This window comes from Salvia hispanica, chromosome 2 (genome assembly GCF_023119035.1).
Source record: "Salvia hispanica cultivar TCC Black 2014 chromosome 2, UniMelb_Shisp_WGS_1.0, whole genome shotgun sequence".
In the NCBI taxonomy this organism is placed as follows: Eukaryota; Viridiplantae; Streptophyta; class Magnoliopsida; order Lamiales; family Lamiaceae; genus Salvia; species Salvia hispanica.
The window spans coordinates 12,318,042-12,333,612 of record NC_062966.1 but is presented as its reverse complement, the minus strand read 5'-3'; the positions used below and the strand labels follow the sequence as shown (position 1 = coordinate 12,333,612).

At 37.3% G+C, this 15,571-nt stretch overlaps 1 protein-coding gene and 1 long non-coding RNA gene across 3 annotated transcripts; one reads left to right on the top strand and one right to left on the bottom strand.

Annotated features, from left to right (window-relative positions):
* Positions 1–8,174: 8,174 nt before the first annotated feature.
* LOC125208091 lies at positions 8,175–11,111 on the top strand. 2 transcript variants are annotated; one of them, XR_007174054.1, is made up of 6 exons: positions 8,175–8,338; positions 8,805–9,060; positions 9,136–9,212; positions 9,558–9,782; positions 10,318–10,370; positions 10,655–11,111. It is a non-coding gene; the product is annotated as an uncharacterized LOC125208091 (long non-coding RNA). The 2 variants fall into 2 exon arrangements; XR_007174053.1 differs by having other exon boundaries at positions 10,318–11,111.
* A 1,382-nt stretch (positions 11,112–12,493) lies between these two features.
* LOC125203245 (VQ motif-containing protein 17-like) lies at positions 12,494–13,252 on the bottom strand. Its single transcript, XM_048101555.1, has one exon. The coding sequence runs from the start codon at positions 13,202–13,204 to the stop codon at positions 12,773–12,775; it is 432 nt and encodes a 143-aa protein (XP_047957512.1). The 5' UTR covers positions 13,205–13,252; the 3' UTR covers positions 12,494–12,772.
* Positions 13,253–15,571: the final 2,319 nt, after the last annotated feature.

Sequence of the window (15,571 nt, the reverse complement as noted above, 5' to 3'; positions counted from 1 at the left end):
ATAATTGACATGATTGAATTTTCAAATATTAACGTTTTATTATATTTTTGTATCATGGCTTGTCACTTAATGGCACTGATTCAGATATGATAAATAAGCAAAAGATTTGCCTGAAATTTGGCAAGAAACTAGAAATTGGCGACCCTCGAATTTAGTTAAAGGTCCAAATTGTCCAATTAACATTTCAATATACACACATAAAAACAGAAGATCCACAAAGAAAGTTTGCAAGCACAACTAGATGAGTTGCGCACTTTCGTACAAACAAACAAAGCACGTGAAGAAAGCAATTTCCCAAATTTATGATCAATATACTCCTATAGTCCTATATTGGTGTAAAACACTATTTTTTTTTTATCTTGCTATACTACACAACTCTTTTCTCACGCTTTTTTTCAAGGCATCGCATTATATACCTTGCGTGTATAAAATAGAGTTGTTGCACGAATAGCTACATCCTCATGCCGATTTTATTCAACAATTTTTTCTTACCATTCATCATCTTCAAGGGGATTGAAAGCACCAAAATTAGAACTTGATGATACTCCATGTTTTGGAGAGCAGACTCTATAAACTATAACTATATGCTGGAGAGATTTGCTTGTAGTTTCGGTGATACATGTGTATATAAATGTAGGGATCAGACCACCTGGGATTCGCTAATTACCGGAACCTCTTTTATTGATTAAAGACTGAGATGGCTAATCTCAGAGATACAAGCCAGATACAAGACAATCTATTGCAAGATTGCACGAATACTAACTAAGTAGCTATTACAAGGTCAGAAACCCAAAACCGAAACCCTAGCTATCAACAGACCCTTGACCGGATCTGGAATCCAAGCTATCACTGGTTCGGGAACCCTGCACACTTGGAATACACAAGTTAGTAACACAAGAAGATGATCCTCACGGATCTAAACCGAAAAAGGAACACAAAATCAGAAGATTCAGAATATGGCTCAGGTCGCACACACACGACTTCACAGGGCCAAGGACCTCCTCAATCTTCACCAACAAGCCTCAAGGGAGCACCGAGAAGTAACCAAACCCTAACCCTAGGGATACTCCAACTGCTACAACACAGAGACCACTCAGATGCACTGATCTCACATCCAACCTCCTCAACACTGCTACGCGCCACAAGAACTCTCAAAGAACCCTCAATCTCACACAAATCCAACAAGGAAGTTGGATTAACCCTAGATCTGAGAAGGAACGCTCAAGCACTCTCTTCACACAGAATCAAACCGAGGAATCTCTCTAGAACCGAGAAACCACGGTGGAAGCAGGAGATCGAAGCAGATGACCGGCGAACGAAGCCGGAATCTTAGAGAGAGAGTAGAGAGAAGCGAGAGAGCAGTCAACCAGAGCGAGAGAGGAGAGAGAGAGAATAGAACTGAACAGACTCGGAATGTAATGAGTCTTAAGACTCATAACAAACACAACCCTGGATCCTACGGCCAACAACCGTGATCCGCGTGAGACAGCCACGTGGCAGCCATCGGAGCATCCCTTTAAGTTATCGGGCCACAACCATTATGGGTCACCAATACACTTGGGCCTCTGAATTAATTCAGCCCAGCTGAATTAATCAAGCCCAAATACTTGGGCCTCTGAATTAATTCAGCCCAGCTGAATTAATCAAGCCCAAATACAATTAGGTCCATAATAGCTCACATACTCCACCTTGGACTAAATTGGGTAAACAGAGGAGAGCCCCGGTCATGTGTTGCTTTCATCACAGCCTACAAGGTTCATTCCTGACACCAAAGAGACAGAAACAACTCATTAGTCAAGGAATAAACCAGGTTGCCTAATAAGACACCAGATGGCAAGCCAATTAGTCTTATAGGACTTTTACTGCCTTGTGATTATAACCAAGCCAAAGCTTAATTAATCAACAAGGTCTTTCCCCCGGGACATGCATATGCACATGCTAACCACAATCAAAATGCAGCCTTTTGATGCAAGAAAGCAATTTTTCCACAGGTAAGCACTTAGTGCCCATGTCTGCAGGGTTTTTATCAGTATGCACTTTATGCAGCAAAACCTCACCTTTTTCAACCACATCTCTTATGAAATGGAACCTAACATCTATATGTTTAGTTCCATCATGAAAAACAGGATATTTGCACAATTGGATGACAGACTGACTGTCAGAATAAACAGCAGGAGTAGAATGCAAGAATTTTAGTTCAGAGAGAACTCCCTTTAACCATATAGCCTCCTTCATAGCCTCTGTGATGGCTATATATTCTGACTCAGTAGTGGAGAGGGCAACAATGTGCTGCAATTGGGACTTCCAACTAATACAAGACCTACACACAGTAAACACATAAGAAGTAGTGGACTTTCTCTTGTCCTTGTCATTAGCATAGTTAGAATCAACAAAGCCACATAGCTCAACACCATCATCACACTTAGAAAAACACAGACCATACTTGGAAGTATGTTTCAGATACCTAAGCAACCATTTAAGAGCCTCCCAATGCACAGGTCCAGGATTAGACATGTATCTACTTAAGCAAGAAACAGCATAGGCAATATCAGGCCTAGTACTAACCATGAGATACATCACAGAACCTATAGCATTAGAATAAGGGACCTTTTTCATAGCTTTCATATCAGACTCAGTCTTAGGACAAAGATCCTTACTTAGCAAGAAATGAGCAGCTAAAGGAACAGAAGCAGTTTTAGCACCAAGCATATTAAACTTTTCAAGAATTTTTTGCACATAAGGCTCCTGATGAAGAATCAGAGATGAGGACTTCCTATCCCTTAGGATATTGATCCCCAAAATCTTTTTGGCATCACCAAGGTCTTTCATGTCAAAATTATCACAGAGAGCAGATTGCACATGTTTAATAGACTTCATGCAAGGACCCATAATAAGCATATCATCCACATACAACAGCAAGAACACAGGCATCTTATCAAGATCTTTCACATACAAACAAGCATCAAAGGAGCTCCTAACAAAGCCTAACTTCTGCATGCATGTATTAAACTTGATATTCCACTGCCTAGGAGATTGTTTAAGACCATACAGAGCTTTCTTAAGTAAACACACATGATTGGGAAAGTTTGGATCCACAAAACCCTCTGGTTGTTTCATGTAAATGGGTTTATCCAAGTCACCATGAAGAAAAGCAGTTTTGACATCCATTTGCTTTAATTCCCAATTAAAATGAGCACATAAGGCAAGCATAACTCTCACAGTAGTAAACTTAACCACAGGAGCAAAAATTTCTGTATAATCTACCCCCTCTTGCTGTGTAAAACCCTTTGCAACCAACCTAGCCTTGTACCTCAACCCCTCAATCTCATCTTTCAACTTAAACAGCCACCTGCAGTCAACCACAGAGGCACCAGGGGGCAGAGGCACAAGAATCCAGGTTTTATTGACAAATAGAGAGTGGATTTCCTCTTGCATCGCTTTAAACCACAAATCCCAGAACTTGGACTTCTGAGCCTGCTTAAAAGATTGAGGCTCATTTCCATCAGACTCAAACACATTAAAAGCAAGATTAACCAAGTTAACAAGGCCTAAATACCTAACAGGAGGATTAGGATTTCTTCTGACTCTATCTCTAGCCAGGAGGTAATCCCTCAAATCTGGACCAGGGTTAGGAACATGTTCAGGCTCAACAACTTGGTCATCATGAAGAGTCACATTTTGGGGTTCAGGCTCAAGCTGAGGCTCAAGCTCAGGTTCAGGTTCAGGGTTATGGGCTATAGGATTTGTATTCCAGAAGTGCTCCACCTCACTTGGAGTATCGTTAGATAGCTCCACCTCAGTGAGAGTGTCAGTGGACTCCACCTCATTGAGAGTCTCATTGTCAGCACTTAAAGGAGAGGTATTAGGGTCAGGCTTAAGACAGGGGAACTCATCCTCATTAAAGACCACATCCCTACTTATTATGACCCTAAAACCTGGTTCACTTCTATTCCAAATTCTATAACCCTTAACACCTTCTGGATATCCAAGAAATACCCCTTTCTTGGATCTGGGATCCAGCTTATCAGTTTTAGAGTGAATGAAAGCACTACATCCAAAAACCTTTAAATGGGATAAAGAGATTTTTCTCCCAGTGAATATTGACTCAGGACATTTACCCTTTAAAGGGACTGAGGGTGACCTATTCACCAGGTATGCTGAAGTCAGAAGGGCTTCACCCCAAAATTTTTTAGAAAGACCACTTTTAGACAAAAGACACCTAACTTTTTCCAAAAGGGTTCTGTTCATCCTTTCAGCAACACCATTTTGCTGAGGGGTATAAGGAGTGGTCTTGTGTCTTTTAATTCCAAACTTGGAGCACAAAGCATCCATTTGAGAATTACAAAACTCAAGACCATTATCTGTTCTAATCACTTTAATGGTTTTTCCAGTTTGATTTTCAACAAGATTTTTCCATGTTAAAAACTTTTCAAAGACTTCAGACTTATTTTTCATTAAGAAACACCAAACTTTCCTGGAAAAATCATCAATTATAGACAGAAAATACACAGACCCTGAATGAGAAGAAACAGAGGCTGGACCCCACACATCCATGTGTAGGTATTCTATAACATTCTGACTGACATTGTCAGTCATAGGTGTTGGGAAAGTAACTCTGTGTTGTTTGCCCAGAACACAAGTGTCACAAAAGGGAAGGCTATTTTGAAAATCATTTTCAGACAACAACTCATTTTTCTTCAAAATATTTAGACCCTTTTCACTCATATGACCAAGTCTATTATGCCACAACATAGCCTTATCAACCCTAGCCACATTAGCAAGATTACTCACACAGGCCACAGATTGAGCAGAACACACATAGAGATTACATTTCTTTTCAGCTTTAAACAAACACATAGCACCTTTACAGATTTTCATAACACCCTGCCCCCATTTTCCCTCAAAACCTTCTTGTTCTAAGCAAGTACAGGAGAGCAGGTTGTAACACAAATCAGGCACATATCTCACATCCTTCAAGTTAAGCACGTAGCCATTACTGAACTTCAAACACACAGTCCCAATGCCAAGAATTTGACACTTTTTGTCATTTGCCATAGAAACAAAGGTATTTTCCACAGGTTTGAAATCAGAAAACACATTTTTGAAAGGGGAGATATGATAGGTGCATCCAGAATCAATTAGCCAGTCATTAATGGAAAAAGAACAGCCAAGAGTAGAGTTAACAGAAAGAATATCATGAGTCATGAAGCAAACACCTTCAGAATCACTATCCTTAGCCAGGTTAGCCATGGAATCCAGTTGATTATTATTATTTTTCTGCTTTTTAGGATTAGGGCACTCCTTCTTATAGTGACCAACCTCACCACAGTTAAAACATTTTCTATTAGCCTTAGGATTCCTGCTTTTAGACCTGGACCTACTCTTGCCCTTCTTTTTACCATTCCCATTAGAGCTACTGTCCTCATTACCCCCTCTATTTTTAGATCTGCCCCTTACATTTAAAGCCTTAGACTGAGCAGATTTAAAAGCATGGTTTTCCTTAAGCTCAATCTCTTTTGATTTTAAAGAACTGATTATCAAATCAAGGGGGGCAGAATCCCTGCCATACTTAATGGCAGCTTTAACATCATTGTAAGAATCAGGGATAGCATTCATTAGGGCAATGCTAGTATACTCATCAATGGTTTTATCACCAGACCTTTTAATGTCTTGAACCAACTTTTGAAAAATGTCAATGTTATCCTCAATGTCCTTTGAAAGATCAAGTTTAAATTTAAAGAGCTTTTCAAGCAAATACATCCTTGAGGACATTGAGGTTTCAGTATAGAGAGTATCTAGTTTTTCCCATAGCTCAGAGGCAGACTCAATGGTACCAACCTTTCTAATCACAGAATCAGAAAGGTTGAGTATTATAATGGACCTAGCTAATTCATTCATTTCTGCAGCCTTATCAGCAGACTCAGTGTCAGGGACTAAGCCCTCAACAGATTTGAAAACTTTTTGTTGAATTAAAACACACTTCATCTTTTGTTTCCAAATCACAAAATCATTTTTCCCATTAAAAGGGACAATGCCAACTGGCTGGGACATTTTGAGAAAGATTTTAACACACACAAAAGTACCAGCAACCCAGAGAGCACAGCAAACAACCCTGCTTTCACAGAGAGTGGTCTTAAACATGCAACAGTCAAAGAGACCACTTAGAACAGATATGCAGGGGTTTCTCATGCAAGAAACACAGAAGCACTTATACAGCAAAGGCGCACACGCACAGGAGACACCTCAAAGTGATCTCAGACTCAAGATTCAAGTCCAGAAGGAGTTCCTCCCTATCTGTCACGTGTACCCCGGCAAGAGGATTTCCCAGTTCACAATCACCCAATGAATGGGGGCGCAGGGGGTCACTCAAGGCGGTTAAGGCACAGGGTGGATAGGTAATTCACTCAAGTACACAGAGTCAAGCTCTGAGATACACACTTTGAGATTAAAAGAAACACTCAGAAAGCAGCAACGGAAGCAAGAAAGCTGTAAAGAGCACCAAGAAACATACAAAACAACGAAGGAGCACAGAAGTCCTATAGCCACGGCCAGTGGCAACTACCAGAAACAACTGCCCACACCTAAAACTAGAAAGCTGTAAAAGTTTTAGGGTTTTAGCCAATTTACCAGAGCGGAAACCCTTCGTTAAGGAGAATCCGTCTTACCTCAGAGCCTGTACCGGAGGCTGAGCCTTACTCTGACGAGCCCACCTCCTTTTTCAATTTGCGACCCGGCGCGCCCAAGTGATCCCCCCGTGGCTCTGATACCACTGTAGGGATCAGATCACTTGGGATTCGCTAACAAACCGGGACCTCTTTTATTGATTAGAGACTGAGATGGCTAATCTCAGAGATACAAGCCAGATACAAGACAATCTATTGCAAGATTGCACGAATACTAACTAAGTAGCTATTACAAGGTCAGAAACCCAAAACCGAAACCCTAGCTATCAACAGACCCTTGACCGGATCTGGAATCCAAGCTATCACTGGTTCGGGAACCCTGCACACTTGGAATACACAAGTTAGTAACACAAGAAGATGATCCTCACGGATCTAAACCGAAAAAGGAACACAAGATCAGAAGATTCAGGATATGGCTCAGGTCGCACACACACGACTTCACAGGGCCAAGGACCTCCTCAATCTTCACCAACAAGCCTCAAGGGAGCACCGAGAAGTAACCAAACCCTAACCCTAGGGATACTCCAACTGCTACAACACAGAGACCACTCAGATGCACTGATCTCACATCCAACCTCCTCAACACTGCAACGCGCCACAAGAACTCTCAAAGAACCCTCAATCTCACACAAATCCAACAAGGAAGTTGGATTAACCCTAGATCTGAGAAGGAACGCTCAAGCACTCTCTTCACACAGAATCAAACCGAGGAATCTCTCTAGAACCGAGAAACCACGGTGGAAGCAGGAGATCGAAGCAGATGACCGGCGAACGAAGCCGGAATCTTAGAGAGAGAGTAGAGAGAAGCGAGAGAGCAGTCAACCAGAGCGAGAGAGGAGAGAGAGAGAATAGAACTGAACAGACTCGGAATGTAATGAGTCTTAAGACTCATAACAAACACAACCCTGGATCCTACGGCCAACAACCGTGATCCGCGTGAGACAGCCACGTGGCAGCCATCGGAGCATCCCTTTAAGTTATCGGGCCACAACCATTATGGGTCACCAATACACTTGGGCCTCTAAATTAATTCAGCCCAGCTGAATTAATCAAGCCCAAATACAATTAGGTCCATAATAACTCACAATAAATATATATGGGAGGCTTATGAGTGTAATATACCATTACTTGGGTAAGAATCACTTGTTATCTTGTGAGCTTAATATACTGTTAGCACATGAGAAATGCTGTGACTGCAAGCATAGGGTGACACTCCTTGTGTTAGAATTACGTGTCATCTTGTAAACTTTTAAGCACATGAGATATTTGAGAGCAAATGATTCTGTTAAGAATCACTTGTGAGTTTTTTAGTTACGTGCATTTTGGATGAAGAATCAAAATTATTACTACTAAACAACAAAAATCGGAAGTTACTTCAAAATAAAAATAAAAATTGAATTGAAATCTACTTCAAAATAAGAATTTTAATTAAAAATTACTAGTACTTGATTGACCAAGTCGAACTTAACTACTAGCTTCAGAAATCAATTATCAATTTCAACTCAGACCCTATTAAGTACTATTAATGCATAGTACTGATCGTATTATTTTTTCTTGATGGTGGATGCGGATTTGCGAGAGGGCAAAGTAAATTAAGCAAAAAATGCAGAGCAATCTGTACAAGGTCCTTCAGCTGCTTGTGGTCAATAAAATTGGTGTGTATTCTATCGATTTCTCTACTTTCTGAAGGAAAATAAGTTGCAATCGACATGATCTGGTTTTGCAAGTAGTAATTAGGGCTAGGCTATATTTGCTACATACACTCTTTTTGGATACATATATTTGACTAATGTTGGAGTATATTTCATACACTAAATACCGTCTATTGATATAATTTGTATTTTTTCTTTGGTATTAATGTTATTGTTGGATTAAGTTACTGTTTTATGTTGTGCTTGTTAATGAATAATGCTTAAGCTTCCGAGTTTTAATGATTTTCTGAAGTGGCAAACTAGCAAAAGGAAGTGAAGTATAATGTTATTTTGTTTTTGCAACACATAATGCACTGACTTTTTCTTTGGATATAGCATTGGTTTTAGAATTTCAGGACAATGGTTTGAAGCTAGATTGATCAAACTGTGAATTCCTTTGTAATGTCAATGATTAGATTGTGTGTTTCAGTTCAAAGTTGCTGGAGGATTTGAGGCATTCGTCACAGGGAAGACAACGAGCGTACAACAAATAGACGTGTAGCCTTGAGAGGCTGAACCCGACTACAAGACCAACAACGTGTGTTTACTTTTGTCAAGGCATCATTGTAACATAGGTTCTCGATGTGGTTGTTCATATCATGTTCTCCCTTTCTGAGAGGCAAATGGAACATCGAGTGGTTTGGATCTGGAAGCCCTGGGCTTCTTGCTGCTCGGATCTTGTTCGAGTAAGTCACATTTTAGTTGCAAGTTGTTTTAGTGGGGTGGACGCTACTTTCTTATATCCATTACTTGTTTTGCAGGAGGTTTCCTCCAGCATTGACAAGTTCGTTAAACCTTGATGCAGTGATCAATGATGGATATGCAAATGTTTCTGCAGGTGTGAAATTCTTAAATTAGCTAATTGACTGCAACTTCTTTTGAGAAAGACATGAGTGGCCCTTTTAATTTTTGACCATAAAAGGAATAATTAGTGCAGCTGAATTAGAAGTATATTTGAATGATGAGGTTTGTGTACCTATGATTAAAAAGTAGTAGTTAGTTAAAGATACTAACTTAGTAAAAAGGTGATGGCAATGCTTATAAACACAGAAAATGACATTATTTTTGGCAGATTTTAAACTTGAATATTGTTCTCATGCATTAAGGAGCTTTATCCCCATATTTTTGTATGTACAAAAGATCTATGCTCATTAGAAGCCAACTATTCTTGACCTATATGCAGATAAAGAGCAGATTTACTGTCTCCACCCAGCTATCTGTCAAGGAGCCACTTAGAATGAAAGAGGAATACATTGAAGGGATATTTGAATCCCCAAAAGTTAATGAAGAAAGAATGCCTGAATAGCTAAGAGGTGCTTTACTTCAGGCTACTAACACGTTGCAGCAGCTACCTTTTTCCCATCAGCAGAGAAGCATTGGCTAATGGATTTAAGGTCCCCCCCCCTTGGTAAGTATTTTGAGAGGATTGTACCTCTTGATTATTCATCAAGAAAGGACAAATATCAAATCTGTATATTTCATTATATATTTAATGATTTTTATGATCATCGTGTTAATTGTCACTCACAATTAAAATTCAGAGGCATACTTCTTTTTATATGTTAATCATAGTAACTATTTCACTTAAAACTTCTTCAATATAATCCTGAATGATTGTGCTTTTGTTGCACCACAGGCAGACCCCCCTTTTCTGTATTTTGCTTAAATGTAGCTTTTCCAGTCCCTTTTTTCTGGATCTCGTTGTCTGGCTCTGTGAATACATTGCCTACGTGATACGTCTTAATGTTTTTTCTGCTTGTATGGACAAATTATGTCGTTACAGTTGTTTGTGTCATCTAACTAATTTTTGTATCCATCGGGTTTACATATTTTCTTCTTGCAGCAGTTGTATTCTCTTTTCTTAGCTTCTGCTACTCACTTATATATTGCATCAATTTGAAAGTCCTAATAACCTGTTATCATTTGCTTTTATCGGTTTGCAGCCAGAACATTTGACAGGCTGTTTATGATATCTTATCTCGATGAAGAGATCCTGGTAATAGGTTTACTTCTTATTGCTGATATTATGGTGCTAGAAATCTCTTACATAGTGCAGCAGGCTCATATTACTCAGAATATCCAGACTTCATGATTGCAATTATCATAAAAAATTTAGCCAACATAAACAGGATAAATTTCAACATAACTCATAGTTATAGTTACACTTAGTAAAGGGGAGTCTGAATCTGATATACAAATTTTCCATAAACTAGGAAGAGTCTTGATTTGTGTCACTCATCTTGTCCCATTACTTGTTGCGCTTTGGTTATTTGTGTGCAGATTCTACGAGATACTGATGGAATACCCGAAGTCCTTGATCCCGGGCCATTGCCTCTAGTAGAACCCGTATCTGAATACGAAAGTTGAAGGCACCTAACATAGCATATATATCACGCTGTAAAAGGATAGCCGAAGCAAAACTATGGCTCAAGTTTTACTTATAATAGAAGCTTCTGTATTTTTATGATTAAGTAACTTTCCTTTTCCGCGGATGCAATTTGAGATCAGCTCTTAGCAGTAGTTGATGCAGGTAACAACTAGCTGTGGTAGTTAGCAGAGTTGGTAAATATTGAAGCCTTCTTCCCTTGTTCACATTTCTTTTTTAGAAATTGATTTAAAGTGGAAAATGGGCAGCTAGTTTCTTGTCATATTCATCTCTAGAATTTTGGAAATATAGGAAACTGTCAAATGTGAATCCTGAGTCTCTCTTCAATGAAATGTGATTTACTTTGTTTGACTTGGGATTCTTATATATATCCAAATTTATTTTGTTTGACCTTGTAGAATCCAAGTCCCTTTCATGGTCTTAGTCATGAAGCCAAACTCAGTCTTTTATTCATGGAAAATATCGTGTTATAATTTATACAGTAAATAACTTCATGTTTGAAGCAGTTAAGACAAAGGGAAAAATACAGAAAATTAAATGGATGCACCATATAGGTTGTTTTAGTGGTAATTTCAATTAAGATTTGGTTACATTGTATCATCATCCAAAACTATCTGGATCGGACATTATGAACAAATACAGTTAATTACCATATGTGTTAAAATACAAAATGAAGAGGCTAACTTGAATAAATTATTATTCTTTCGGCGTATAGTCAAACCTAAGCCCCAACTCAGGTAGGTTTTACTAATTTCTTTGTACTAATTTTTATTTTATATGGAAATCTATGTTTTTTAATGTTATCACCTTCTTTTTATTGCTTAAAAAATTAGGACTTTTGAACTAGAATTTATATTGCAAATTGCGAATATAATTGACTTTGACTTTGGAGTTTCTGAATTAATTATAAGTCAATTTTAATTTGCGCCGGACTAGGGTTTTCATTATTGGATAGCCTCAATCAACCATGCTAGCATTTAATTTATTTCCTCTGACAACAAATTCGTCATTACTACAATATTATTCTGGTTATATTTCCGTTTACATAATTAATTTGTGAATTACGTCATCGTGTTTGATTAGTAAAATACTAAAATGTTTTGTTGGATGATAATGGAGATCATCACTGTCTTAGAACGTGGTGACCAAAAGCATTATGAGTGGGAGTTTGTTGATTTTTATAGACATGATATCAAATTTGGCATTTGGGGTAATGGAGCAAAACTTGTAATTATGAATATACTTTTCTAATAGTATCATCTTTCAATACTATGACAAACTTAATTTGTTTATGTAGCTATATTTTTGACGGATCCCTTATTCATTGATTTAATTTGATTACGTTTCCTTGTAGCAAACTAGCAAGGCATATATACTCTACATTCTACAACATCTAATAAATTTATTTAAAATAATTAAGATATGATGATGTATTGATGTTATTATAAAACAAAACTATTTTAGTGATTATAATTAATATCCACAGTCTCTGAATCTCTCTAATGGTTCCACGTTCAATTAATTCATTTCAAAATCGAATATATGTACGATTGCAAATCACCGTCATATATAGTGATGCACTTTTCAAAATAATTAACATGTTAAACAAACATTTGTCGAAATTATAAATTTATGCATTTTTCGACAACCATCCGAAAATGGAGTATGTAACAAAAATCCCAAAAAAGAAATAAAAATACAAGTGAAACTTATGTGAAAAAAACCCAAGTATACTAAAATGAAAAGGTTAGAATTATACGTTAGTAGAACATCATCCTAGAAATGTACAAAATCCTTTCTTCTCAGCTACTACACCAAAATGCAGAAAAGGGCACAACTCTCACCAAATTATAAACATATTATATACATACATGCATCCCAAATTAGAAAACCTCAAATGATCATCCGAGGGCCAACAAATTAAATAAAAATCATTGATCACCAACAAATAACACCAATCATGATTAATCGAAAACCCTAGCTAATCAAGAAATTAACTCTAGCTCCACTAATCAAGCAAGCTGCAGACAGTGATCTCCATAAACATCCTGCATCTGAGCTGTTGTACCTTCCAAAAACTGAAAGTGATTAAGCTCATGCATGAATCCTTCAATTTCCGTAAAACCTCCCAAAAATCCACCTCCCGAATTTGCACTCATCCAAATCTCTTCTTTCACATGAAATCCAGCACCCACCTCCGCTCTTGACTTTTTCTTTCTTGATCCCTCTTTTGTCTCCGTAACGCCGTTGTGTTGATCAGGCTTTCCGGTGAGCCTCTGCACCAGCTCCCTGAAGTTTGCAGCATCAGTCTTGATGATTTCTGGTGCAAATATGTGAATTATTCGGATTTTCGGCTTTGATTTTGAAATCGTTTGTGATTTTCTGTGCATGGCTAGGTTTGTTGAGGCTGTCTTTGGGCAGCACATTTGGTTTTCCATTGTCATGTTGTTGAAGTTTTCTTATAATGAGAGGGGAGAATTTTGAGAGGAGTTGGTGTGATATTTGTTTGAAAGAAAAGGAGTTGGGATGCTGATTTATATAAGGGGGAAAGGTAAAAACACGGTAAATTAAATATTGGAAAACATGATAGTGTTAAAAAAATAATCAAATTCTAATGCATAATCAAATAATCAACACGGACATAATTTTTATATCGTTTTAATTTGTAAGAGTTTATACCCTCATATGAATTAAAACGATCTTAAAATGACATAATTGGTATTTAAAAAATGACCTCCGTATTTTTAATCTCACTCTTTCATTTTTAATCTAATAATTGAGATTTGGTCTCCGGCAATAAATTAAAATTTATTTATTTTTTTATCACTACCACGTAGATAGAAGATTAAAATTCCATAAAAAAGGTACAAAACCAAAATAAGGAAATGAACAGCTAAGAAAGTCTTGTGTTGAAGCAGGAATTGGATGATCAATGCTATGACGTATGTTTGTGTGTAAGAGAGAGAGGGTAATAAAATAAAATGGTCCCTCTTTTTCATCTCATAAGATATGTATATTAATCATATTCTATGCATCCATGCAAGTAAAGAAAGATGAATTTAATCCCACTACTTTTTTTTAAGTAAAGTATATACCCTTTTAGGATAGAAGATATGTATCTAGTTGCCAACTTGTCTAAATAAAATATTGCATATGAATGCTGTCATTAATCGTGTTTAGGAGTCTCCTCTTCTTTACAAATTACTTAAGTTCTAAAATCTTTTTCTTGATTGAGAAAAGATACAATTTTTGTTAAGGTTTTCATATTTATGAATATTCAGTAATATTGTTTTGCATTTTTACCCAAATTTGGGCAAAAGAGTTGTCCTCAACTAATTTCTTACCCAACTCTCCTTTTTTCGCTGCGACTTTTAGATGTATGCACGATCCCCTCTCTCTTTTCTCTCTCTCAAAAGAAAAGATCGATTAGCATACGTGATTTCATGACTTACAGAGATATGCTAACCAGTTAAGAAATCGTGGCTTGCATTTTCAAGGATCTCAGCTGATTCCCATTATATATATGGAGCACATATACATCACTAATATATACTCTCTCCATCCACGAAAAATAGACCACATTGTGAATAGGCACGAGTTTTAATGTGGAATTAGTAAAGTAAGAGAGAAGTATTGTTAGTGAAATGTGAGGTCTATATTATTAGTAGTGTTTAATTGTGTTAGGTAGCAAATGTGGGGTCCTTTTTCAAACTTGGTCTATTTTTATTTTTCGTGGACAACTAAAAATAACAAATGTGGTCTATTTTTCGTGGATGAAGGGAGTATATACTTCTTCCTATCACAAGGAAGGGAAGAGAAGAGAATAAAGAAGAAGAATAATTTTATGTAATTAGTGGATAAAGTAGAGATAAATGTATGTCTATTTTTAGACCAACCAAAAAGGAAAGGGTGTCATTTTCGGTAGGCCGAAGAGAGTATACTCTCCGTCCCATAAAAATAGGGACTTTGGGTCAACATGGATTTTAATACAAAATTGGTTAAGTAAGAGATATGTAGAAAGAAAAAGTGATTGAAATATTGTTAGTGGAGAATGAGGTTCACCTTATAAGAGATAAACACTTCCAAAAAGAGAAAGTGACTATTTTTGTGGACGGACCAAAATGGAAAAAGAAGACTATTTTTATGGGACGGATGAAGTATATATTCACATGCACATTATATAATACCCACTCCATTCCACAAACTTTATCATGTTTTGACCCGACATGAATTTTAAGAAATTTAATATAGAGAGAGTTGAAAAAGTTAATAGAAAACGAGTCTTAATTTTATAGTTTATAATAGAATTGAGTGGAAATGAGTTAATGGAATGTGTAGGACTGGATGGAAATGGAAATGAGTGACAGTTTCTGGTAGACCTGCCCAAGGTTTACCGAACCGGCGGTTAACCGCGAAACCGTAACCGCCGGTTACGGTTCCGAACCGAAACCGTGAGAAATATCTCGAACCGAAACCGTAAATTTTAGAACCGTGGTTCGGTTCAGGTTCCAAATTTTTCGAACCGAAACCGCGACCGAACCGCCGGTTCCAGACGGTTCCGAACCGCCGGTTAACCGGCGGTTTCACGGTTCCATGTGACAAAATTATTCTAATTTTGAATCTTATAACTAATTAAACTAAGATTTTAAAATTCACATGTGAAAAATCTTAGGATTAGCATTTTAACAAATTCACAGAAGATTCTCAAATATTTATGAAGTAATATTGATTTGATTTCTACCAAAATTAATAGGGAAATATGATTTAGTTAATCAAGATTAACTAAATTCAATTAATTTTGATTAACTAAT

What these genes read in the sequence shown, in the direction of transcription:
- LOC125203245 (XM_048101555.1), bottom strand. Translation starts at nt 13,204, where the DNA reads ATGACAATGGAAAACCAAATGTGCTGCCCAAAGACAGCCTCAACAAAC.